Genomic DNA, 25,632 nt, shown 5'->3' on the forward strand with positions numbered 1-25,632 from the left:
AGAGAGAGAGAGAGAGAGAGAGAGAGACACAGAGAGAGAGAGAGACAGAGAGAGAGAGAGAGAGAGAGAGAGAGAGAGAGAGAGAGAGAGAGAGAGAGAGAGAGAGAGAGAGAGAGAGAGACAGAGAGACAGAGAGACAGAGAGAGAGAGAGAGAGAGAGAGACACACAGAGAGAGAGAGAGACAGAGAGAGACAGAGAGAGAGAGAGAGAGACAGAGAGAGAGAGAGAGACAGAGAGAGAGAGAGAGAGAGAGAGACAGAGAGAGAGACAGAGAGAGAGAGAGAGAGAGAGACGGAGAGAGAGAGAGACAGAGACACACAGAGAGAGAGAGACACAAAGAGACACAGAGAGAGAGAGAGAGAGAGAGAGAGAGAGATGTTAGAGTTAAGACACACTGTGCCCTCCTCAGCCTCCTCCTCAGGGCTCAGCACATCAGGGGAGAGCACATTCTGCATATTGGAGAGACAGGACACAGAAATATATTGCATTTGCACAAAACACAATTACCCCAGGACAGGAGACAAAAAAAGTATGTTTTATAAATCCAATATCTGACATTTAGAACGCAGAATGTCTCACGTAAAGCACACAGCCATTGGACTCTGGATCAGTGGAAACACATTCTCTGGAGTGATGAATCACGCTTCACCATCTGGGTTTGGCGGATGCCAGGAGAACACTACCTACCCAAATGCATAGTGCCAACTGTAAATTTAGGTGGAGCAGGAGTAATAGTCTGGGGCTGTGTTTCATGGTTCAGGTTAGGCCCCTTCGTTCCAGTGAAGGGACATCTTAACTCTACAGCATACAATGGCATTTCAGATGATTCTGTGCATCCAACTTTGTTGCAACCGTTTGGGCAAGGCCCTTTCCTGTATCAGCATGACAATGCACCCGTGCACAAAGCGAGGCTCATACAAAAATGGTTTGTCGAGATCGCTGTGGAAGAACTTGACTGGCCTTGTAAAAATGAGATTCTGACGGACACAGAGCACAGTTGTGAGACATGTCAGAAATACAGCAAACCTAAGCCCAGACCAGCTGTTGGTTTGCCACTGGCTTCCAAATACAATGAAACAGTGGCTGTAGATCTACATGAGCTGGGACCAAGTGTGTGGTACCTTTACATAGTCCACCACTTCACACGCTTCAGCGCTGGAAGCATTGTGAATACGAAGAAACCCAGTGACATCGTAAAGCACTTCATTCATTCCTGGATTAGTGTGCACGGCCCGACCCAGAAATTGTACAGTGACAATGGAGGAGAATTCAATAATAATGAAATAAGAGAAATGGCAGAGAAATTCAACATGGAAGTAAAGACAACTGCTGCAAGGGGCGGCAGGGTAGCCTAGTGGTTAGAGTGGAGGGGCGGCAGGGTAGCCTAGTGGTTAGAGTGGAGGGGCGGCAGGTAGCCTAGTGGTTAGAGTGGAGGGGCGGCAGGTAGCCTAGTGGTTAGAGTGGAGGGGCGGCAGGGTAGCCTAGTGGTTAGAGTGGAGGGGCGGCAGGGTAGCCTAGTGGTTAGAGTGGAGGGCGGCAGGGTAGCCTAGTGGTTAGAGTGGAGGGCGGCAGGGTAGCCTAGTGGTTAGAGTGGAGGGCGGCAGGTAGCCTAGTGGTTAGAGTGGAGGGCGGCAGGGTAGCCTAGTGGTTAGAGTGGAGGGCGGCAGGGTAGCCTAGTGGTTAGAGTGGAGGGGCGGCAGGGTAGCCTAGTGGTTAGAGTGGAGGGGCGGCAGGGTAGCCTAGTGGTTAGAGTGGAGGGGCGGCAGGTAGCCTAGTGGTTAGAGTGGAGGGGCGGCAGGTAGCCTAGTGGTTAGAGTGGAGGGGCGGCAGGGTAGCCTAGTGGTTAGAGTGGAGGGGCGGCAGGGTAGCCTAGTGGTTAGAGTGGAGGGGCGGCAGGGTAGCCTAGTGGTTAGAGCGTTGGACTAGTAACCGGAAAGTTGCAAGTTCAAATGCCCGAGCTGACAAGGTACAAATCTGTCGTTCCGCCCCTGAACAGACAGTTAACCCACTGTTCCTAGGCCGTCATTGAAAATAAGAATTTGTTCTTAACTGACTTGCCTAGTTAAATAAAGGCAAAATAAATAAAAAATATTTAGAAAATACAGTCCGTGGAGCAATGGACTTGTGGAGAGACATAATCAAACACTGAAAGTGAAGCAAGACAATGGATGTGACTGGAAAACAGCCCTAGATTGGGCTTTGCTGGCAAAAAAACTCAATGCACAATGTTCATAGTTACAGCCCATAGAAACTAGTGTTGGGGCAGAACCCTAATCTTCCTCTGTTCTGGTTGACAAGCCACCAGCACCAGAAGGGACCAGTGTGAGGGCATGGGGGTGGGACAGCACCTTTCAGCACTAGAAGGGACCAGTGTGAGTGCATGGGGGTGGGACAGCACCTTTCAGCACTAGAAGGGACCAGTGGAAGGGCATGAGGGGGGGTGGGACAGCACCTTTCAGCACTAGAAGGGACCAGTGTGAGGGCATGGGGGTGGGACAGCACCTTTCAGCACTAGAAGGGACCAGTGTGAGGGCATGGGGGTGGGACAGCACCTTTCAGCACTAGAAGGGACCAGTGTGAGGGCATGGGGGTGGGACAGCACCTTTCAGCACTAGAAGGGACCAGTGTGAGGGCATGGGGTGGGACAGCACCTTTCAGCACTAGAAGGGAGGGCATGGGGTCAGCACCTTTCAGGGCTCTGAGGAAACAGCATTGGGACAGCACCTTTCAGCCCAGCGTTCACTGAAGCAGAGTGTTCAGGGAGTAGGGCTCTGGAACCCACAACGAAACAACGTCATTGTCAGGGTGCATCACTCAAGATTCCGGAAAGTAAATGATCAACAAGAAAGAGGGGCTGTTGCTGAGAATCAGTCTCCTAATGAAAATTACAAAAAGGACACCGTAACAGACACAAACCTAACCAGATGTCTCATCCAATGATATGGACACTGAAACTGACACAGGAAATGGAGTAGAAACCTTCAACCATGCCACTGGTAATACTGTTGAGCGTTCAAATGAGGAAAACATTCAACAGCCACATGTGTTAAGAGAACGTGGTTGTTCCAATCTGAAAACTGGACAAACTGCTAAATACATGGACAGAGAAAGTGGTATTCCACACACAGCAACCGTCATTGGACGAGCAGGAAAAGCCAAAGGAAAACACCAGAACTGGTCCAACTTGCAGTACTCTGAACCAGCTACACTTTCTGGTACAACAGGGTCAGCTGACCTTTCACTTGCAGATAATCTCAGAATTGAACCAATGGAAAATCGAGAAAAACAGAATGACATTCAAAATGATGATGTACTTGAAACAAAGGACGTGTCATTTGACTCTGCTAAGCTAGATGAGCTCGGTAATTGGAGGAGAAATTGAGTATTTGAGGAAGTCGAAGACATTGACTCAAAAATGTGTCTCAACAAGGTGGGTGTGTACCCTTAAAGAATCCGTAACTGGAAGTGTCTAAAGCATATCTAGAGGTGAAATTTGATTTGATTTAGACAGAGTAGACCTGATGTAATGTTTGATGGTTGCAACTTGGCATCTAACACAAAACACGCCACTGTACAAACCATTCATGAGGCGAACAAAGTTGTTCGTAAACTGAAATCACAACAAGTGACTTTATAAAGTTTCAGCATGTTGGAAAAGATGACTCTTTTGAAACTAGTTGTCTTCAGTGATGCTTCGCTAGGGAACCTTACAGATGGAGACACACAAGGTGGACGTCTCATCGTGTTAATGGGTGAAGGAGGAAGATTCTCACCTTTCTGTTGGCGGTCAAAAAGGGATCAGAAGGGCTGTCCGAAGCGGACTTGCTGGAGAAACACTTGCTCTTGCGGATGGAATTGACAATGCTGTCTTTCCTGCAACTCTGTTCTCAGAGCTTACCATTGGTGAGACAAAACGGCACTTTCTACCTGTAGTGTGTGTCACTGACAACTACTCTTTAGTTGATGCTGTGAAGTCAACCAAGTCTGTCACAGAGAAAAGACTTCGTCTTGAGATTAGCCGCATGGAGGAACTTATTCAAGCACAGAGAATCCAGCGGATTCTGTGGTCGACCACAAAGGAACAGCTTACTGACTGTCTGACTAAAAAGGGAGTATCAGGTCTTGTGCTGGTAAATACCAACCCTGTCCAGCTGGTCAACACCAACCCTGTCCAGCTGGTCAACACCAACCCTGTCCAGCTGGTCAATACCAACCCTGTCCAGCTGGTCAACACCAACCCTGTCTAGCTGGTCAACACCAACCCTGTCCAGCTGGTCAACACCAACCCTGTCCAGCTGGTCAACCCTGTCCACACCAACCCTGTCCAGCTGGTCAACACCAACCCTGTCCAGCTGGTCAACACCAACCCTGTCCAGCTGGTCAATACCAACCCTGTCCAGCTGGTCAACACCAACCCTGTCCAGCTGGTCAACACCAACCCTGTCCAGCTGGTCAACACCAACCCTGTCCAGCTGGTCAACACCAACCCTGTCCAGCTGGTCAATACCAACCCTGTCCAGCTGGTCAATACCAACCCTGTCCAGCTGGTCAATACCAACCCTGACCAGCTGGTCAATACCAACCCTGACCAGCTGGTCAATACCAACCCTGTCTAGCTGGTCAATACCAACCCTGTCCAGCTGGTCAACACCAACCCTGTCCAGCTGGTCAACACCAACCCTGTCCAGCTGGTCAACACCAACCCTGTCCAGCTGGTCAACACCAACCCTGTCTAGCTGGTCAACACCAACCCTGTCCAGCTGGTCAACACCAACCCTGTCCAGCTGGTCAACACCAACCCTGTCCAGCTGGTCAACACCAACCCTGTCCAGCTGGTCAACACCAACCCTGTCTAGCTGGTCAACACCAACCCTGTCCAGCTGGTCAACACCAACCCTGTCTAGCTGGTCAACACCAACCCTGTCCAGCTGGTCAACACCAACCCTGTCCAGCTGTTTAACACCAACCCTGACGAACTGGAATGAATGACATTTCAGACAGATTTTTGAAAAGAACAGAAAGACACATAGACTTCCGTGCCTCTATTTTTTTGGTTTTCTAAAATTAAATGAAGGTAAAGTATTACCGTACTCGCAGTTTGATAGAGGTTGTGATTGGATGATCCCATTTCCTGAGACTACAGTTAGACCACTGAATGGAACAGGTCTGTACTGCTGAGTGGTGTGTTTACTTACTTTAATGTATACAGTAGTTCTTGGTGGGTGTGTGTGCGCGTGTGTGTTAGCTACCTGTTTTTGGCGATGAGGGCTTTGATGCGGTCCACTTTCTTTTGTTTGTCAGCCTCCTGCTCTGGACTGAGAGACTCCTCTGGGTCTGACTCCACATAACGCTCTGGAATCAACACCTTCTCAGGGACTGACAGCTAGAGAGAGAAGGAGAGGGAGAGGAGAAGAGGGAGGGAGAGAGGAGTGGAAAGAGAGGGATTAGGGCTGAGGACTCAGAGCCTCCTCTGGATCTGACTCTCAGGGACTGACAGCTAGAAAGAGAGAGATTGAGATAAAAATCCATATTATATCAGCAGTTGTCAGAGTGCTAACAGTAACTTAACCTAGACCCCTAAGAACAGGCAGAAGCACACTGGCCAGGAAAACTCCTCAGAGAGAAAATGCCTACAGAGGAACCAGGCTCAGAGGGAAGAAACCTAGAGAGGAACCAGGCTCAGAGGGTAGAAACCTAGAGAGGAACCAGGCTCAGAGGGTATAAACCTAGAGAGGAACCAGTTTCAGAGGGAAGAAACCTAGAGGCTCAGAGGGTAGAAACCTAGAGAGGAACCAGGCTCAGAGGGTAGAAACCTAGAGAGGAACCAGGAAACTCAGAGGCTCAGAGGAAGAAACCTAGAGAGGAACCAGGCTCAGAGGGTAGAAACCTAGAGAGGAACCAGGCTCAGAGGGTAGAGGGGCTCAGAGGAAGAAACCTAGAGAGGAACCAGGCTTAGAGGGTAGAAACCTAGAGGCTCAGAGGGTAGAAACCTAGAGAGGAACCAGTTTCAGAGGGAAGAAACCTAGAAAGGAACCAGGCTCAGAGGGTAGAAACCTAGAGAGGAACCAGGCTCAGAGGGTAGAAACCTAGAGAGGAACCAGGCTCAGAGGGAAGAAACCTAGAAAGGAACCAGGCTCAGAGGGAAGAAACCTAGAGAGGAACCAGGCTCAGAGGGTAGAAACCTAGAGAGGAACCAGGCTCAGAGGGTAGAAACCTAGAGAGGAACCAGGCTCAGAGGGTAGAAACCTAGAGAGGAACCAGGCTCAGAGGGAAGAAACCTAGAGAGGAACCAGGCTCAGAGGGTAGAAACCTAGAGAGGAACCAGGCTCAGAGGGTAGAAACCTAGAGAGGAACCAGGCTCAGAGGTTAGAAACCTAGAGAGGAACCAGGCTCAGAGGTTAGAAACCTAGAGAGGAACCAGGCTCAGAGGGTAGAAACCTAGAGAGGAACCAGGCTCAGAGGGTAGAAACCTAGAGAGGAACCAGGCTCAGAGGGTAGAAACCTAGAGAGGAACCAGGCTCAGAAGGGAGGCTCATCCATACATACCTCTCTGTCCATGTTGTAGTGGTCAGTGTGTGTGGCCTCTTTAAGGCGTGCTATCTCCTCGGCCGGCGTCTCCTGCTCTCTGACCACTTCCTGTTCTCTGAGTGACGCCTCCAACTCCAGGATGTCACTGCTCATCCCCTCGCCACGCTGACGACGGTTCTGCTGGAACACAACAACACTTTATCTCCATGAACGAAGCCCTGGTGTGTGAGCCAACAAGTATCTGTTCTGAGATCTGGCACCGCAGGGTTGGGGTCGATTAAAATGGTTTCAATCAGGAGCTTCAAATAGATTTGGAATTTACTGTACTTCCAACTTGAACTGTATTTAAAATGATATTGTTTCCAATCCCGCAGCACTGCACCTGTGGTGTGTGTACCCAGACACCTATATATCGATGGCTCTGTGTGTATCTACCTGCATGCTGCGGAAGGGGTTCTCCTTGGTGAACGAAGGGCTACGTGACGGTGTTGATGTGGTACTGTGGCTGTGTGAGGTGTAGTCCTGCGGGCTGTTGCAGCTACTTCCTGCCAGGATGTGAAGCCCCTTCTTCTTCTCTCTTAGCGCCCCCTGTTGGTGTCTCCTGATCCTCTCCAGTTGCTCCTCTACACTCATCCTAGATCTGCCACTGTCCTTCTCCACAGCCCCACCAGACAGCTGCTCTACAGCACTATGGGGTCGCTCCTATAGGAGGAAGAGAGAGAGAGAGAGAGAGAGAGAGAGAGAGAGAGAGAGAGAGAGAGAGGGAGGAAGGGACATGGTTAGAGAGAGTCACAGTACACTCATCCTGGCTCTGCCACTGTCCTTCTCCACAGCCCCACCACACAGCTGCTCTACAGCACTATGGAGGGAATAGAGACTTGCTCACAGTAGGACACAGCATTGCACACGGCGTGCACATGGTGCACAAACACACACACACACACGCACAAACACACACAAACACACAGGGATGACACGAACACCTGTAATCACACACACAGAAATGACACATGATGTCAACACACACACACACACACACACACACACACTCTCAGGTCTGTTCCACACACAGCAGGGGTTGGGGCCATGGAGGAACACAGCCGGACACACACACACACACGTGTGTCCTGGACACGCACAAACACTGGCCCACACACACACACACACACACACACACTGTCAGAACCACTCACACGCACAAACACACACACGCACAAACACACGCACACACACACACACACACAGGGATGATGCGAATGCCTGTAATCTCCTGCAGAAATGACTGATGATGTCAACTCAGAAAGTTCACTCCACCTCTCAGGTCTGTTCCGTGACTGAGGGTTGGGGCCATGGAGGAACAGCCGGACAACGTTGCTGTGCGTATGTCCTGGCACAAACACATCCTGGCCCTGACATGGGCCCACACCCACTGTCACACACCCTCACTGGATCACACTCTGCTCACTGAGACAGACTGAGACACACACCCAGCTGCACTATCACTGCAGGCATGCTGAAATAGACCACAACCTACAGGGACTGGTGACTGAGTGTGTGTGCGCTGTCGGGGAGCAGCTCAAGTTTATGAGGTATGCATGCGCACAAACACACACACGCCACACCCACATGCACACACCCACATGCACACACACACACACACACAGCTGGCAAACAGGAAAAGTGGGCACAGACAGAAGTCAGCTACACCCTGTCATCCATAACCAGCCTAATAACATGGTGAGTCACTGGAGGGCTTTGGTACTTAAAAATGTGTATAAATCAAGGTTTTCTAAATTTAATTCCAGCCCTGTAGGAGAGCATGAGTCACAGTCCCACCCTAGACCCAGTGTGTGTGTGTGTGTGTGTGTGTGTGTGTGTGTGTGTGTGTGTGTGTGTGTGTGTGTGTGTGTGTGTGTGTGTGTGTGTGTGTGTGTGTGTGTGTGTGTGTGTGTGTGTGTGTGTGTGTGTCAGTGGCAAACCATGACAATAGAACCTAAAAATGGACACTTTCATCATGATTTTCTCAAAATCGTTGTTAAGATGTGATATGACGTAGGATCCTGCCAGTTCAGCATCTCCACGTCCACGAGCAAGTAGACCTACTATGGACTCGGCGGGAGAGGGGGGCGGGGAGCCGGGGCGGGGAGCCGGGGCAGGGGAGCCGGGGCGGGGAGCCGGGCGGGGGAGCCGGGCAGGGGAGCCGGGCGGGGAGCCGGGGCAGGGAGCCGGGGCGGGTATCCTCCAACTCCGCCGGGCGGGGAGCCGGGGCTAGGGGAGCCGGGGCGGGGAGCCGGGCAGGGGAGCCGGGGCGGGGAGCCGGGGCAGGGGAGCCGGGCGGGGAGCCGGGCGGGGAGCCGGGGCGGGGAGCCATAGGGGCAGGGGAGCCGGGGGGGAGCCGGGGCGGGGAGCCGGGGCGGGGAGCCGGGCGGGGAGCCGGGCGGGGAGCCGGGGGCGGGAGCCGGGGGCGGGGAGCCGGGGCAGGGGGAAACAGGGCATCCACCAAACGGAGGCTCAGTTCAAGAACAACCGAACATATAAACCCTTGGTTTGTCATGCAGAATTCAAAGCCGGGTTGTAAAACAACAGGCAAAAAGGAAAGGACGGTTGGTTGTAGAAAAGACGGGATGGATTTTAAACAGTGGATCGTGCAGTAATATCCTCCAACTCCGATGTCAAAACAACTTCATCAAAGAGCCAGCAGGGGAAAACAAAAGGTTTTTAAACATGACCGAACCAAGACGCGTTTAGTGGCTAGGGATAGATAGTACTACTAGGACAGCAAGGCGTGTCAGTATACTACTAGGAGACATTTCACCACCATAGATAGTATACTACTAGGAGACATTTCACCACCATAGATAGTATACTACTAGGAGACATTTCACCACCATAGATAGTATACTACTAGGAGACATTTCACCACCATAGATAGTATACTACTAGGAGACATTTCACCACCATAGATAGTATACTACTAGGAGACATTTCACCACCATAGATAGTATACTACTAGGAGACATTTCACCACCATAGATAGTATACTACTAGGAGACATTTCACCACCATAGATAGTATACTACTAGGAGACATTTCACCACCATAGATAGTATACTACTAGGAGACATGTCACAACCATAGATAGTAAACTACTTGGCTTGGTATTTGGTATTTTATTAGGATCCTCATTAGCTGCAATATGAGATGGAAGGAAGTTCCATGCAATAATGGCTCTATATAATACTGTACGTTTTCTTGAATTTTTTCTGGATTTGGGGACAATGAAAAGACCCCTGGTGGCATGTCTGGTAGGATAAGTGTGTGTGTCAGAGCTGGTGTGTAAGTTGACTATGTCAACTATTTGGATTTTTCAACACATTGTTTCTTATAAAAAGAAGAAGTGATGCAGTCCGTCTCTCCTCAACTCTCAGCCAAGAGGGACTGGCAGCATAGTATTTATATCAGCCCTCTGATTACTATGATGAGCAAGACGTTCCGTTCTGTTCTGGACCAGCTGCAGCTTAACTAGGTCTTTCCTTGCGGCACTGGACCACAACGACTGTTGTCACACATTTAGCTTTTTATAAAATGTGGTCAACCTAAACAGAAAGCATGAAATAAGAGACTGTTTACACAGTTCATGGTAGCCAACACCACTGTCACCAAAAGATGACAACAACAGTGTCACATCAAAGGTGACAGGCTCATGGTGCTGAGAGGGCAGCGACCGTAATACATGTCCTGTCCCTGACGCAGGAGGAGAGGTCGTTTAGGTCAAACACATAGACTCTCCCTGACGCAGGAGGAGAAGACGTTTAGGTCAAACACATAGACACTCCCTGACGCAGGAGGAGAAGACGTTTAGGTCAAACACATAGACACTCCCTGACGCAGGAGGAGAGGTTGTTTAGGTCAAACACTTAGACACTCCCTGACGCAGGAGGTGAGGCCGTTTAGGTCAAACACTTAGACACTCCCTGACGCAGGAGGTGAGGCCGTTTAGGTCAAACACATAGACACTCCCTGACGCAGGAGGAGAAGACGTTTAGGTCAAACACATAGACACTCCATGACGCAGGAGGAGAAGACGTTTAGGTCAAACACATAGACACTCCCTGACGCAGGAGGAGAAGACGTTTAGGTCAAACACATAGACACTCCCTGACGCAGGAGGAGAGGTTGTTTAGGTCAAACATAGACACTCCCTGACACAGGAGGAGGGGTCGTTTAGGTCAAACACATAGACACTCCCTGACGCAGGAGGAGAGGTCGTTTAGGTCAAACACATAGACACTCCCTGACGCAGGAGGTGAGGCCGTTTAGGTCAAACACATAGACACTCCCTGACGCAGGAGGAGAGGTCGTTTAGGTCAAACACATAGACACGGCTAACAGACAGGCGACAGCAGACACACAGCATCAAATAGTGATTATTTTCTCTTGCGCCTTCTTCTTCTCCCGGGTTTGGCCGTCATTGTAAATTAGAATTTGTTCTTAACCGACTTGCCTAGTTAAATAAAAAAAGGTTAAATTTACATATATATATATTTAAAATGTGTGTATTGCCGCCACATACTGTATTGGCTGTTAACCAGCCTGCTATTCTGTATTATGAAGTCATTACCTCTCTCAGAGTGTAGCAGTTTCCATTGCGGTTCTCTACAATCACCTGTTAACCAACTCCACTTAGCCTTTGGATAAACTGGGGCGGCAGGTAGCCTAATGGTTAGAGCGTTGGGCCAGTAACCCGAAAGGTTGCTAGATTGAATCCCCGTTCTGCACCTGAACAAGGCAGTTAACCCACTGTTCCCCAGTAAATAATAATTTGTTCTTAACTGACTTGCCTAGTTAAATAAAGGTTAAATAAAGGTTAAATAAACAACAACAACAACTAAAGCATTTTTTTAAATAAAAAAATACTGATCTAATATCCACTTCATAAACTATATTGATTTCTGCAAATGTCATAGCCTCACCATGCGCGGGTCTGGCCTCCCTCCCCTCCTCAGGGTGACGTAGGAGTTGATGCTGGAGGAATTTGGCATGTTGGGAGATTTGGTTCTGGGGGGAACGATGCCAACGGGGTAGGACATTCCTGGAGGGAGAACAGCGAGCAAGCAGAGCGTCAGTAATTAATCATTAACATTCCGTAACCAAGTCGCACAGTCGTTACATTTCTGACACACAGCTGAATACATTTATGTGACTGACTGTCAAGGCTCTCCGATTACATTTTTGTCTTTACAAGGAGCACGTGCTCCTGAATTAAAAAAATGTAAGAGAGCACAAATGCATTTAGGAGCATAACAAAAGTAAGGTTTAAATCAAAAAGAGAAGATGTCCATGATCTGCAAAAGAAATGGACAATAGTATTCAAAATGAGAGGACAACAAACCAACCAACCATATGAAGAAACAAAACCAGTCAAGTAAACTGGCATTACCTCCCAAACGACAGAAACCAATCATATAGGAGCACACAAATACATTTCAAATCAAATCAAATGTTATTTGTCCTATGCACAACAAGAGGTAGACCTTACAATGCAGTTTTCAGAAAATAGACTAAACTAAAGTTAAAAAAATAAATAAAAATAAATATGTGTGGGGGTACAGGTTAGTCGAGGTAATATGTACATGTAGGTAGGGGTAAAGTGACAATGCATAGATAATAAACAGTGAATAGCAGCAGCATAACAAATGGGGGTCAATGCAAATAGTCCAGATGGCCATTTGATTCATTGCAATGGAAGTATTTTGAGCAGGAGAGTTTTTATGATAAGATGTTACTAAAAGTTCATGGTCAAAAGGTTGTTGGCGTGTTCCAATGCTAAATCCAAGTACCATGTACCCTCAAATACTTGAGTCCAAATACATTCAGCTGAATCACATGTTGGTGTGGTGAGTGCATTCAGACATCACGTGTACAAAACAACTCACGCCTGGGGGGGACGGACCGTTACGAGATATTTAGAACTCACGTGTGAAAAGGTTAAAGGTTAAAGGAATGATTTGTTCAAATTAACTGCCAATATGGCAACATTCCACTCAAACAACACAGTCCATCCACAGCCAAACACTGAAATCAGTACATGAGGGGACTTAGACAAGTTGTACATGCAACAACAACACTCTAGTTCAGACATTTATGCTCTGGTTTACATATATTTTAGACAGAAAATGGGTATGAAAACAATTATATTGTCATTAGCTCTACAACAGTGTGGCTCTAGACTGCTTTTCCAACTGAGAGCCGCAAACAATGATTCATAATGAATTTTTTTTTTTTTAACTCTTTTTCTCCCCAGTTGGTAGTTGCAGTCTCTCATCGCTGCAACTACCCTACGGACTCAGGAGAGGCAAAGGTCGAGAGCCGTGTGTCATCCGAAACACAACCAAGCCGCACTTGACACGATGCCCACTTAACCAGGAAGCAGGTTTCCAGAGGAAACACCGGAAACCTGGCGACTGTGTCAGCGTGCACTGCGCCCGGCCCGCCACAGGAGACGCTCGTGCACGATGGGACATCACTGGCGGCCAAACCCTCCCCTTACCTGGACGACGCTGGGCCAATTGTGCACCGCCCCGTGGGTCTCCCGGTCGCAGCAGGCTGCGACAGAGCCTGGACTTGAACCAGGATCTCTAGTGGCACAGATAGCGCCCCTCTAGTGCCTAAGACCACTGCACCACTCGGGAGGCCCCTTGATCCATTATTTTTTATGTGTGTACTTAATCCTTGGTGTTTGAAGGGTCTCTGGTCTCAGTGTGTGTGTGTGTGTGTGTGTGTGTGTGTGTGTGTGTGTGTGTGTGTGTGTGTGTGTGTGTGTGTGTACCTTTTGTGTTTGCTGGGTCTCTGTCAGACTGTTCTGATCTGTCCTCTCCGTTGGTTTCATCCACCTCTGCTACGGTGGTCAACTCTGGTTCACTCTTATACAGCCTGTAGTCAGGACCCTACAGGGAAAGAGGAGAGAGAGAGAGGTCAGGACCCTACAGTGGGAGAGGAGAGAGAGAGAGGTCAGGACCCTACAGGGAAAGAGGAGAGAGAGAGAGGTCAGGACCCTACAGGGAGAGAGGAGAGAGAGAGGTCAGGACCCTACAGGGAAAGAGGAGAGAGAGAGGTCAGGACCCTACAGGGAGAGAGGAGAGAGAGAGGTCAGGACCCTACAGGGAAAGAGGAGAGAGGAGAGAGAGAGGTCAGGACCCTACAGGGAAAGAGGAAAGAGGAGAGAGGAGAGAGAGAGGTCAGGACCCTACAGGGGGAGTTGAGAGAGAGAGAGAGGTCAGGACCCTACAGTGGGAGAGGAGAGAGAGAGAGGTCAGGACCCTACAGGGAAAGAGGAGAGGAGAGAGGTCAGGACCCTACAGGGGAGAGAGAGAGAGAGAGAAGTCAGGACCCTACAGGGAAGAGGAGAGAGGTCAGGACCCTACAGTGGGAGAGGAGAGAGAGAGGTCAGGACCCTACAGTGGGAGAGGAGAGAGAGAGAGGTCAGGACCCTACAGGGAAAGAGGAGAGAGAGAGAGGTCAGGACCCTACAGGGAGAGAGGAGAGAGAGAGGTCAGGACCCTACAGGGAAAGAGAGAGAGAGAGAGGTCAGGACCCTAGAGGGGAGTTGAGAGAGAGAGAGAGGTCAGGACCCTACAGTGGGAGAGAGAGAGAGAGAGGTCAGGACCCTACAGGGAAAGAGGAGAGAGGTCAGGACCCTACAGGGGGAGAGAGAGAGAGAGAGGTCAGGACCCTACAGGGAAAGAGGAGAGAGGTCAGGACCCTACAGTGGGAGAGGAGAGAGAGAGGTCAGGACCCTACAGTGGGAGAGGAGAGAGAGAGGTCAGGACCCTACAGTGGGGAGGAGAGAGAGAGAGAGGTCAGGACCCTACAGGGGGAGAGGAGAGACAGAGGTCAGGACCCTACAGGGAGAGAGGAGAGAGAGAGGGTCAGGACCCTACAGTGGGAGAGGAGAGAGAGAGGTCAGGACCCTACAGTGGGAGAGGAGAGAGAGAGAGGTCAGGAACCTACAGTGGGAGAGGAGAGAGAGAGAGGTCAGGACCCTACAGGGGGAGAGGAGAGAGAGAGAGAGGTCAGGACCCTACAGGGGGAGATGAGAGAGAGAGAGGTCAGGACCCTACAGTGGGAGAGGAGAGAGAGAGGTCAGGACCCTACAGTGGGAGAGGAGAGAGAGAGAGGTCAGGACCCTACAGGGAGAGAGGAGAGAGAGGTCAGGACCCTACAGGGGAGAGGAGAGACAGAGGTCAGGACCCTACAGGGAGAGAGGAGAGAGAGGGGTCAGGACCCTACAGTGGGAGAGAGAGAGAGAGAGGTCAGGACCCTACAGTGGGAGAGGAGAAAGAGGTCAGGAACTTACAGGAGTAAAGTGAGGTCAGTACACACACTGACATGAGGAAAGATGGGTAAAGAAATTATTCACAGTGAAGACATGCTGATGAGTTTAAATCAAATGGCCATGATCTGCAAAGGAAATGGACAACAGTATTCAAATGAGCTGAAAATGCGAGGACAACAAACTAACCATCCGTAAAATACAAACAAAACCAGTCAAGTGAAATTAAATAACTGCCAAAACGACAGAAACCAAATCAACGGAAAGAAAACAAACAAACAGAAATGTGGATGATTCACAAAGCAAGCTGAAGTAATATCAGATGTTTGACGATCAGCGGCAGCAAAAGCTGGACGCTCCTCATGATGAAATAAAACATGACCAAAAAACACATCCACATTTATGAGCAGCAAGGATCCAGGGAAAACCTCCAAAAATAATGAAAAAGTTCACCAGAATTATATTGAAAAAGGGGAAATGTGAATGATTCACAAATCAAGCAGGTAAAGGAAAACAATATGATGAGGAACACTGAAAATAATCCCAAAATATGTCCACCAATATGATGGAGAAATAAATCAAGAGGGATCAGGCAACGATGAGGGACGACAGCACAGGGTTGAGTCATGCTGCCATTAGTCAGAGGTCAACAGCTTACGCTGTGTGTTCCGTTCCTCTGGCCGGCCTTCCTGTCCCTGTCCTCTGGACTCCGGTGTGGCGGTGGTGGGGGTGCCGGTCGCCCGCTGGAGGCAACACGAGAGGGGAGGGGGGGTACAGCAGGGCTGTTGGGCTCGTAGGCCTGGGGTAAGGGCGGTCTTGGGGGAGCTGAGAGGTCCTCCACCTCCTCCTAGAGATGTTATTTAACCTTTATTTATACAACATTGCTTTGAAAAGGAGCTTGTCTCAGTAAATGTGGCAACAATAACATTTTGAAGAGAATTAAGCTGCCTACCTGAACCTTTCTTTAAAATTACAACTTTATTTATAACAGGTTGTCCTCATTAGCCATTTTTTCATTAACTTTTTCCAGCGATATTTTTGTCGACATTTAGAAAGTTTGCCCAGAAAATACATTTCCTGCTGCTGTGCGTTTCCAGTGAACTGTCTTGTGTTGATAAAAACAGCTGGAACGTTATGATGTCACACCTTGTAAAAAAAGATGGATTTTTCACAAAAACACAGGAATGTCGAGAGAAGAAACGACGTGGTTGATGAGTTTCCTTGATCCATTTAGATACATTGCACATGAATTAACTGGCCATAGCCTGTATGCCCTTCCACCTATATTTCATGTCTTAAGTAGCCCGCAAAAACCAGCATGGATAATATAAAGACTAAAGATAATACAAAGACTAAAGATAATACAAAGACTAAAGATAATATAGAGACTAAAGATAATATAAAGACTAAAGATAATATAAAGACTAAAGATAATATAAAGACTAAAGATAATACAAAGACTAAAGATAATACAAAGACTAAAGATAATATAGAGACTAAAGATAATACAAAGACTAAAGATAATACAAAGACTAAAGATAATATAAAGACTAAAGATAATATAAAGACTAAAGATAATACAAAGACTAAAGATAATATAAAGACTAAAGATAATATAAAGACTAAAGATAATACAAAGACTAAAGATAATATAGAGACTAAAGATAATATAAAGACTAAAGATAATACAAAGACTAAAGATAATATAAATACTAAAGATAATACAAAGACTAAAGATAATATAGACTAAAGATAATATAAAGACTAAAGATAATACAAAGACTAAAGATAATACAAAGACTAAAGATAATACAAAGACTAAAGTTAATATAAAGACTAAATATAATACAAAGACTAAAGATAATATAAAGACTAAAGATAATACAAAGACTAAAGATAATACAAAGACTAAAGATAATATAAAGACTAAAGATAATACAAAGACTAAAGATAATATAAAGACTAAAGATAATATAAAGACTAAAGATAATACAAAGACTAAAGATAATACAAAGACTAAAGATAATATAAAGACTAAAGATAATACAAAGACTAAAGATAATACAAAGACTAAAGATAATATAAAGACTAAAGATAATATAAAGACTAAAGATAATATAGAGACTAAAGATAATATAAAGACTAAAGATAATACAAAGACTAAAGATAATATAAAGACTAAAGATAACATAAAGACTAAAGATAATACAAAGACTAAAGATAATATAAAGACTAAAGATAACATAAAGACTAAAGATAATACAAAGACTAAAGATAATACAAAGACTAAAGATAATACAAAGACTAAAGATAATACAAAGACTAAAGATAATATAAAGACTAAATATAATACAAAGACTAAAGATAATATAAAGACTAAAGATCATACAAAGACTAAAGATAATACAAAGACTAAAGATAATATAAAGACTAAAGATAATATAAAGACTAAAGATAATACAAAGACTAAAGATAATATAAAGACTTAAGATAATACAAAGACTAAAGATAATATAAAGACTAAAGATAATACAAAGACTAAAGATAATATAAAGACTAAAGATAATATAAAGACTAAAGATAATACAAAGACTAAAGATAATATAAAGACTAAAGATAATACAAAGACTAAAGATAATACAAAGACTAAAGATAATACAAAGACTAAAGATAATATAAAGACTAAAGATAATATAGAGACTAAAGATAATACAAAGACTAAAGATAATATAAAGACTAAATATAATACAAAGACTAAAGATAATATAAAGACTAAAGATAATGCAAAGACTAAAGATAATACAAAGACTAAAGATAACATAAAGACTAAAGATAATACAAAAACTAAAGATAATACAGACTAAAGATAATACAAAGACTAAAGATAATACAAAGACTAAAGATAATATAAAGACTAAAGATAATACAAAGACTAAAGATAATATAGAGACTAAAGATAACATAAAGACTAAAGATAATATAAAGACTAAAGATAATATAAAGACTAAAGATAATGCAAAGACTAAAGATAATACAAAAACTAAAGATAATACAAAAACTAAAGATAATACAAAGACTAAAGATAATACAAAGACTAAAGATAACATAAAGACTAAAGATAATACAAAAACTAAAGATAATACAGACTAAAGATAATACAAAGACTAAAGATAATACAAAGACTAAAGATAATATAAAGACTAAAGATAATACAAAGACTAAAGATAATACAAAGACTAAAGATAATATAGAGACTAAAGATAATATAGAGACTAAAGATAATACAAAAACTAAAGATAATACAGACTAAAGATAATACAAAGACTAAAGATAATACAAAGACTAAAGATAATATAAAGACTAAAGATAATACAAAGACTAAAGATAATACAAAGACTAAAGATAATACAAAGACTAAAGATAATATAGAGGCTAAAGATAATATAGAGACTAAAGATAATATAGAGACTAAAGATAACATAAAGACTAAAGATAACATAAAGACTAAATATTTGCCATATTCTAATAATTATCACGGTCCGTTTCATGGTAACACTTACACTCCTGTATATCTGTAATCATTGGATGATAAAACTTGCATCCAGCCTATCAGAAGACCAAGGAGATGCAATTCAGGCATTCTTGAAAGTCAGGACAATCTTTGTCCTGTAAATAAATATTATATATTTTTTTAAAGAGTTGAATAAATGGATTTTGCAAGCAGTAGGGCATTTAGAATGAAATGTGCAGCTTTACAGTTAGCCTACGTGATAACATCACGGCAATCAGCATTTATAAAAAATTTAAAAAACACTGTTTCCATTGTCATTTATCACAAAAAAGACAATTAGACAAAATAAAAATCCACCCGTCGAACAGATAAAAAGCAATGTGGATCTTCACAACATGTCTCTCCTACAGCTGACGTTTTCGTGTTTGCGACATTTCTTTTGTTCTAATAAACCTGGAGACCTGTGTGGTGACGACACCTGTTTAACATGGAAGAGCTCAACAACATCACAAACGGGTAAACAAACGAATAAAGACGTACAAGACAGAGACTCAACAGGATAGGAGTAGTTGACACATGAGCCCCGTCCTGCCTGTGGGGTAACTACTAGCCAGCCTTGTTACAGACCGAGACACAGTAGGGACGACGAAGGTCGGACATACTGTACAACCAACGAGTCTAGTCGACGTGTGTGTGTGTGTGAGTGTGTTTGCGTGTGTGTGAGTGTGTATGCGTGTGTGTTTGTGTGTGTGTGTGAGTGTGTGTGTGAGTGTGTGTGTATGCATGTGTGTTTGCGTGTGTGTGTGTGTTTGTGTGTGTGTGTGTGAGTGAGTGTGTATGCGTGCCTGTCTGTCCATCCGTGTGCGTGCTTGCTAGCATTTACTCTGGTCCTCACCTCACTCTTGTGTATGTTGGAGATGGGTGTGGAGCCGTAGTGTCCCTGTGTGTCTGTGTGTCTCTGGGTCTTGTTCTTGTTGAGGGCCTCCATCACGTCCTGGATCCTCCACAGCTCCTTCTGGATGTGGACATGCTGATGGCTGGGAGGCTCCGTCTGAACACACACACACAGCTTGTAAATTAACAATGTAAATTGGACAGAAAGAAAAAGAGAGAGAAAGAGGGAGAAGAGGGGGGGAGGAGAGAGAGAGAGGAGGGATGGGGGAGAAAGAGAGGAAAGAGAGGGAGGGGGAGAGAGAGAGAGAGAGAGAGGGGGAGAGGAGAGAGAGAGAGAGGGGAAGGGAGAGAGAGGGGAAGGGAGAGAGAGAGAGAGGGGAGGGAGGAGAGAGGGGAGAGAGAGAGAGGGGAAGGGAGAGAGAGGAGGGGGGGGAGAGAGAGAGAGAGAGAGGGAGAGAGAGAGAGAGAGAGAGGAGAGAGAGAGAGAGAGAAAGAGAGAGAGGGAGAGAGAGAGAGAGAGAGAGAGAGAGAGAGAGAGAGAGAGAGAGAGAGAGAGAGAGGGAGAGAGAGAGGAGAGAGAGAGAGAGAGAGAGAGGGGGAGAGAGAGGGGAGAGAGAGAGGAGAGAGAGAGAGAGGGAAGAGAGAGAGAGAGAGAGGGGAGGGGGAATATTTCCAGGCACAGGGACATGCACTAGTCTGTGGCGACCTAAATGCCAGAACTGGACAAGAACCTTCCACCCTCAGCACACAGGGGGACAAGCACCTACCTGGAGATGACAGCATTCCCACCCCCATACTCCCCTTTAGGCACATCCAACACAACATAACTAACAAAAACGGGTCACAACTCCTGCAGCTCTGTCGCACGCTGGGTATGTACATAGTCAATGGTAGGCTTCGAGGGGACTCCAATGGTAGGTACACCTACAACTCATCTCTTGGCAGTAGTACTGTAGACTACTTTATCACTGACCTCAACCCAGAGTCTTACAGAGCATTCACAGTCAGTCCACTGACACCCCTATCAGATCACAGCAAAATCACAGTCTACTTGAACAGAGCAATACTGAGTAATGAAGCATCAAAGCCACAGGATCTGAATAATATGAATAAATGCTATAGATGGAAGGAAAGTAGTGTGGAATGCCAAAAAACTAATACATATAAAATATATTTAGATTTGTTTAACATTTTCTTGGTTACTACATGATTCCATATAAGTTATTTCATAGTTTTGACGTCTTCGCTATTCTTCTGCAATGTAGAAAAAAGTAAAAAAGAAAGAAAAACCCTGGAATGAGTCGGTGTGTCCAAACTTTTGACTGGTACTGTAGATATTCTGCACAGATTCTGTCAGACCTGGGCCCTGACAGACCTGGGCCCTGACAGACCTGGGCCCTGACAGACCTGGGCCCTGACAGACCTGGGCCCTGACAGACCTGGGCCCTGACAGACCTGGGCCCTGACAGACCTGGGCCCTGACAGACCCGGGCCCTGACAGACCTGGGCCCTGACAGACCTGGGCCCTGACAGACCCGGGCCCTGACAGACCTGGGCCCTGACAGACCTGGGCCCTGACAGACCTGGGCCCTGACAGACCCGGGCCCTAACAGACCTGGGCCCTAACAGACCTGGGCCCTGACAGACCTGGGCCCTAACAGACCTGGGCCCTGACAGTGAATCTCAGTAAGATGAAAATAATGGTGTTACAAAAAAGGTCCAGTCACCAGGACCTCAAATACAAATTCCACCTAGACACCGTTTCCCTAGAGCACACAAAAAACTATACATACCTTGGCCTAAACATCAGCGCCACAGGTAACTTCCACAAAGGTGTTAACGATCTGAGAGACAAGGCAAGAAGGGCATTCTATGCCATCAAAAGGAACATAAAATTCAACATACAAATTAGGATCTGGCTTAAAATACTTGAATCAGTCATAGAGCCCATTGCCCTTTATGGTTGTGAGGTCTGGGGTCCGCTCACCAACAAAGAACTGAGAAAATGGGACAAACACCAAATTGTGACTGCATGCAGAATTCGGCAAAAATATCCTCCGTGTACAACGTAGAACACCAAATAATGCATGCAGAGCAGAATTAGGCTGATACCCACTAATTATCAAAATCCAGAAAAGAGCCTTTACATTCTACAACCACCTAAAAGGAAGCGATTCCCAAACCTTCCATAACAAAGCCATCACCTACAGAGAGATGAACCTGGAGAAGAGTTGCCTAAGCAAGCAGGTTCTGGGGCTCTGTTCACAAACACAAACACACCCCACAGACAGCCCCAGGACAGCAACACACAAGGCTATGTGCACACTGCCCACAGAATGAGGTGGAAACTGAGCTGCACTTCCTAACCTCCTGCCAAATGTTTGACCATATCAGAGACACATATTTCCCTCAGATTACACAGACCCACAAAGAATTAGAAAACAAAACAAATTTTGATAAACTCCCATATCTACTTGGTGAAATCCCACAATGTGCCGTCACAGCAGCAAGATTTGACACCATTGTAAATACAACCCATATTTATGTTTATTTATTTTCCCTTTTGTCCTTTAACCATTTGTACATTGTTTCAACACTGTATATATATAATATGACATTTGTAATGTCTTTATTATTTTTAAACGTCTGTGAGTGTAATGTTTACTGTTCATTTTTATTGTTTACAGTATTTCACTTTTGTTTATTTTCTATTTCACTTGCTTTGGCAATGCTAACATATGTTTCCCGTGCCAATAAAAGCCCATTGAATCGAATTGAGAGAGAAAGGTGAGCAGTGTGCTCTTATCTATCTCAGAGAATCCTTCCATTAGGCCTGAGGGAAAAGAGAAGCAGACAATAAGACACACTCTGCTGGTGACAGGCTTGTGTGTGTGTGTGTGTGTGTGTCTCTCTGTGTGTGTGTGTGTGTGTGTGTGTGTGTGTGTGTGTGTGTGTGTGTGTGTGTGTGTGTGTGCGTGCGTGCGTGCGTGCGTGCGAGCGAGCGTGCGTGTGTGTGTGAAGGGCATAGAGGCTGAGGCTGCCATCTCTTTGAGGCTACAATAATGAATCTGGGCTCTGACTGAGGAATACATTAATCAAGAATGGTGGGAAGAAGAAGGCTTTTTTCTGTCTAAATGAAAAGAGAAAGTTATAAGAGAGAACGAGATAAATAAAAGAGAGGGAGAGAAAGAAACTTCTGTATGTGTAATGTTTACTGTTAATTTTGATTGTTTATTTCACTTTTGTATATTATCTACCTCACTTGCTTTGGTAATGTTAACACATGTTTACCGTGCCAATAAAGCCCCTTGAATTGAATTGAGAAAATTGAGAGAGAGAGAGAGAGAGAGAGAGATGGGTGGATGGATGGAGGGATGGATGGGTAGATGGAGGGATGGGTGGGTGGGTTGGGGGTGGGTGGGTGGGTGGGTGGATGAGTGGATGGGTGGGTGGGTGGATGGATGGAGGGATGGGTGGAGGGATGGGTGGATGGACGGAGGGATGGATGGGTGGGCGGGTGGGTGGGTGGATGGGTGGGTGGATGAGTGGATGGGTGGGTGGGTGGATGGATGGATGGAGGGATGGGTGGATGGACGGAGGGATGGGTGGATGGATGGGAGTAAAATTACCTCACTAACAGGAAACCCTTAATATTTCTCGATGGCTACACGTCTGACACTAACAAAGTCACACAGGGTGTTCCCCAGGGCTCGGTACTGGGACCCCTATTCTTCATCAACTACATACTCCCACAGAGTAAGGTGGGGGTTGTTGTGGTTTACCTGAGGGCTCCCCAGGGCCTCTAGCTGCTCCAGCAGGTTGTCCTTGGCCAATGAGACGTCTCCCTCCAGCTTCTCATACTCCCTCCACGACCGCTCCAACTCCTGGGGTAGGGAAAGAGAGTTCACTAACTCTCCTCTCTGGTAAGATTTCAGTGTGTTTGTATCTGCGTGTAGAGTGGATATATGTATTAACTCACAGTGTTGACTCGTGACAGTTCTCTACAGGTGCTGAGCAGGCCACTTTGCAGCACGTCTCTCTGCTGGATAACACTGTGTACGGCTGCTGGGTTATCAGCACTCATCTCTATCTCCTGACTGGCCGACAGCAGGGCTGTCTCCAGGGTGTGCTGTAGACGGGACCACCGTTACATATTGGAAAAGTTCACTTCAGGCACCGGAACACAGTGTCATTATAAACATAATAATAATAAACATGACATCTTGTATCTCTGGATGACAAGTGTCAAGGCAGTGTAATTGTCCATGTCATTTTCCAGCACTTATGATAGGTGTCATGACATGTTGACTAAAAATCGGCAAGTAGCGAAAGCTTTATGACAGCTACATATTGGGCCCACTTGTTGAATGAAGTACGTGGTGAATAGATAGTGCCAGACAGACAACAACATGGTGCACTGTAGACAGATCCTTTACCTTCTCTCTGTGTAGCTGCTGGAGCTTGTCCTCACGTATCCTCACAACCTTGTCCTGTTCACACAACCTGCTCAGCTTGGCCTAAGGAGAAACATCATTATGGGTCATTAAATCAGATAGCCCAGGTTATCTTTCTAGAGATCAGATAGCACAGGTTATCATTCTAGAGATCAGAGAGCCCAGGTTATCTTTCTAGAGATCAGATAGCCCAAGTTATCTTTCTAGAGATCAGATAGCCCAGGTTATCTTTCTGGAGATCAGATAGCCCAGGTTATCTTTCTAGAAATCAGATAGCCCAGGTTATCATTCTAGAGATCAGATAGCCCAGGTTATCTTTCTAGAGATCAGAGAGCCCAGGTTATCTTTCTGGAGATCAGATAGCCCAGGTTATCTTTCTAGAGATCAGATAGCCCAGGTTATCTTTCTGGAGATCAGATAGCCCAGGTTATCTTTCTAGAAATCAGATAGCCCAGGTTATCATTCTAGAGATCAGATAGCCCAGGTTATCTTTCTAGAGATCAGATAGCACAGGTTATCATTCTAGAGATCAGATAGCCCAGGTTATCTTTCTAGAGATCAGAGAGCCCAGGTTATCATTCTAGAGATCAGAGAGCCCAGGTTATCTTTCTGGAGATCAGATAGCCCAGGTTATCATTCTAGAGAAAACAACACAGGTTATCTTTCTAGAGATCAGATAGCCCAAGTTATCTTTCTAGAGAAAACAACACAGGTTATCTTTCTAGAGACAACGACCCAGGGGGAAGGTAAGAACACAGTGAACTATATAAAACTCCAGGTACCAGGTCTGTAGTAGTACAGCAGTACAGCAGTAGTATGGCGGATCAGGACGTGTTGAACTTACATCGATGTCAACCTCCTCGGGGCTGCACATGTAGGCGTGTTCCCTGTGGTCCTCTGGGCTCATCTGTAGGAAGGACAGTTGTTAGACGGACATAAAGACACAAACAGACACATAGCCTATAGGTAGAATCAGATCTAATGCAGCTTCATGACAATGCTCTGTTACTGTCCTATATGGACTGCTGCACCTGTAGTGCTTGTATTACTACACCTAACAAACATATAAAACACAACATGTAAAGTGTTGGTCTCATGTTTAATGACCTGGGGGAATTTTTTTTTTTTTTTTTTTGAGAAATGTTCCATAAACACACAAAAAAACATTTCTTCCAAATTTTGTGCACAAATTTGTTTACACCACTGTTACTGAGAATTTCTCCCTCGCCAAGATAATCCATCCACCTGACAGGTGTGGCATATCAAGATGCTGACTAAACAGCATAAGCATTACACAGGTGCACCTTGTTCTGGGGACAATAAAAGGCCACGTTAAAAAAGCCAGTTTTGTTACAACACTATGCCACCGATGTCTCAAGTTTTGAGGCAGTGTGCAATTGGTATGCTGACAGCAGGAATTTCCACCCGAGCTGTTGCCAGATCATTTCATGTTAGTTTCTCTACCATAAGCCGCATCCAACGGCGTTTTAGATCATTTGTCAGTACGTCCAAACGGCCTCACAACCGCAGACCACGCGTAATCACGCCAGCCCAGGACCCCCACATCCAGCTTCTTTCAATTCTAGAGACAATTGACTGATTTCTTTATATTAACTGAACTGCCTAGTTAAATAAAACGGAAAAAATACAAAATCTTTGAAATTGTTGCATGTTGCATTTATATTTTTTGTTCAGCATAAGTGTACATTATTCTATTTCAACTGGTATCTTATGTCTGCCAGCAATAATAGCACCTTGTGGATAAATAAAGTTTATCAAATTGAACGGTTGCCAACGGTTTGTCATTGGACCGTAGAAGTATTTAAAAACATTCCATTCTTATTAACGATAAAAGTGACTCCAAAATGACACAATACATTATTTAACATTCATTTCTATTGGGATCAAAATA

General features: G+C 45.6%; 1 protein-coding gene across 8 annotated transcripts in view; it reads right to left on the reverse strand.

Moving 5' to 3' along the window:
* LOC118374288 (pleckstrin homology domain-containing family A member 5-like) overlaps positions 1 to 25,632 on the reverse strand; it is a 270,645-nt gene that overhangs the window by 5,029 nt on the left and 239,984 nt on the right. For 5 of the 8 annotated variants that reach the window (XM_052466558.1, XM_052466560.1, XM_052466556.1 and 2 more), the window contains 11 exons: positions 24,565 to 24,627; positions 23,703 to 23,783; positions 23,246 to 23,395; positions 23,049 to 23,150; positions 19,268 to 19,423; positions 15,520 to 15,708; positions 13,359 to 13,476; positions 11,503 to 11,621; positions 6,965 to 7,231; positions 6,548 to 6,709; positions 5,251 to 5,384 (listed from right to left, as the gene is read on the reverse strand). In XM_052466558.1, the coding sequence (XP_052322518.1) occupies positions 5,251 to 5,384; positions 6,548 to 6,709; positions 6,965 to 7,231; positions 11,503 to 11,621; positions 13,359 to 13,476; positions 15,520 to 15,708; positions 19,268 to 19,423; positions 23,049 to 23,150; positions 23,246 to 23,395; positions 23,703 to 23,783; positions 24,565 to 24,627 (1,541 nt within the window). The remainder of the gene's footprint in view (positions 1 to 5,250; positions 5,385 to 6,547; positions 6,710 to 6,964; positions 7,232 to 11,502; positions 11,622 to 13,358; positions 13,477 to 15,519; positions 15,709 to 19,267; positions 19,424 to 23,048; positions 23,151 to 23,245; positions 23,396 to 23,702; positions 23,784 to 24,564; positions 24,628 to 25,632) is intronic. The other 3 variants (XM_052466562.1, XM_052466561.1, XM_052466557.1) reach the window with 2 other exon arrangements.

This window comes from Oncorhynchus keta, chromosome 17 (assembly GCF_023373465.1).
Source record: "Oncorhynchus keta strain PuntledgeMale-10-30-2019 chromosome 17, Oket_V2, whole genome shotgun sequence".
Lineage (NCBI taxonomy): Eukaryota > Metazoa > Chordata > Actinopteri > Salmoniformes > Salmonidae > Oncorhynchus > Oncorhynchus keta.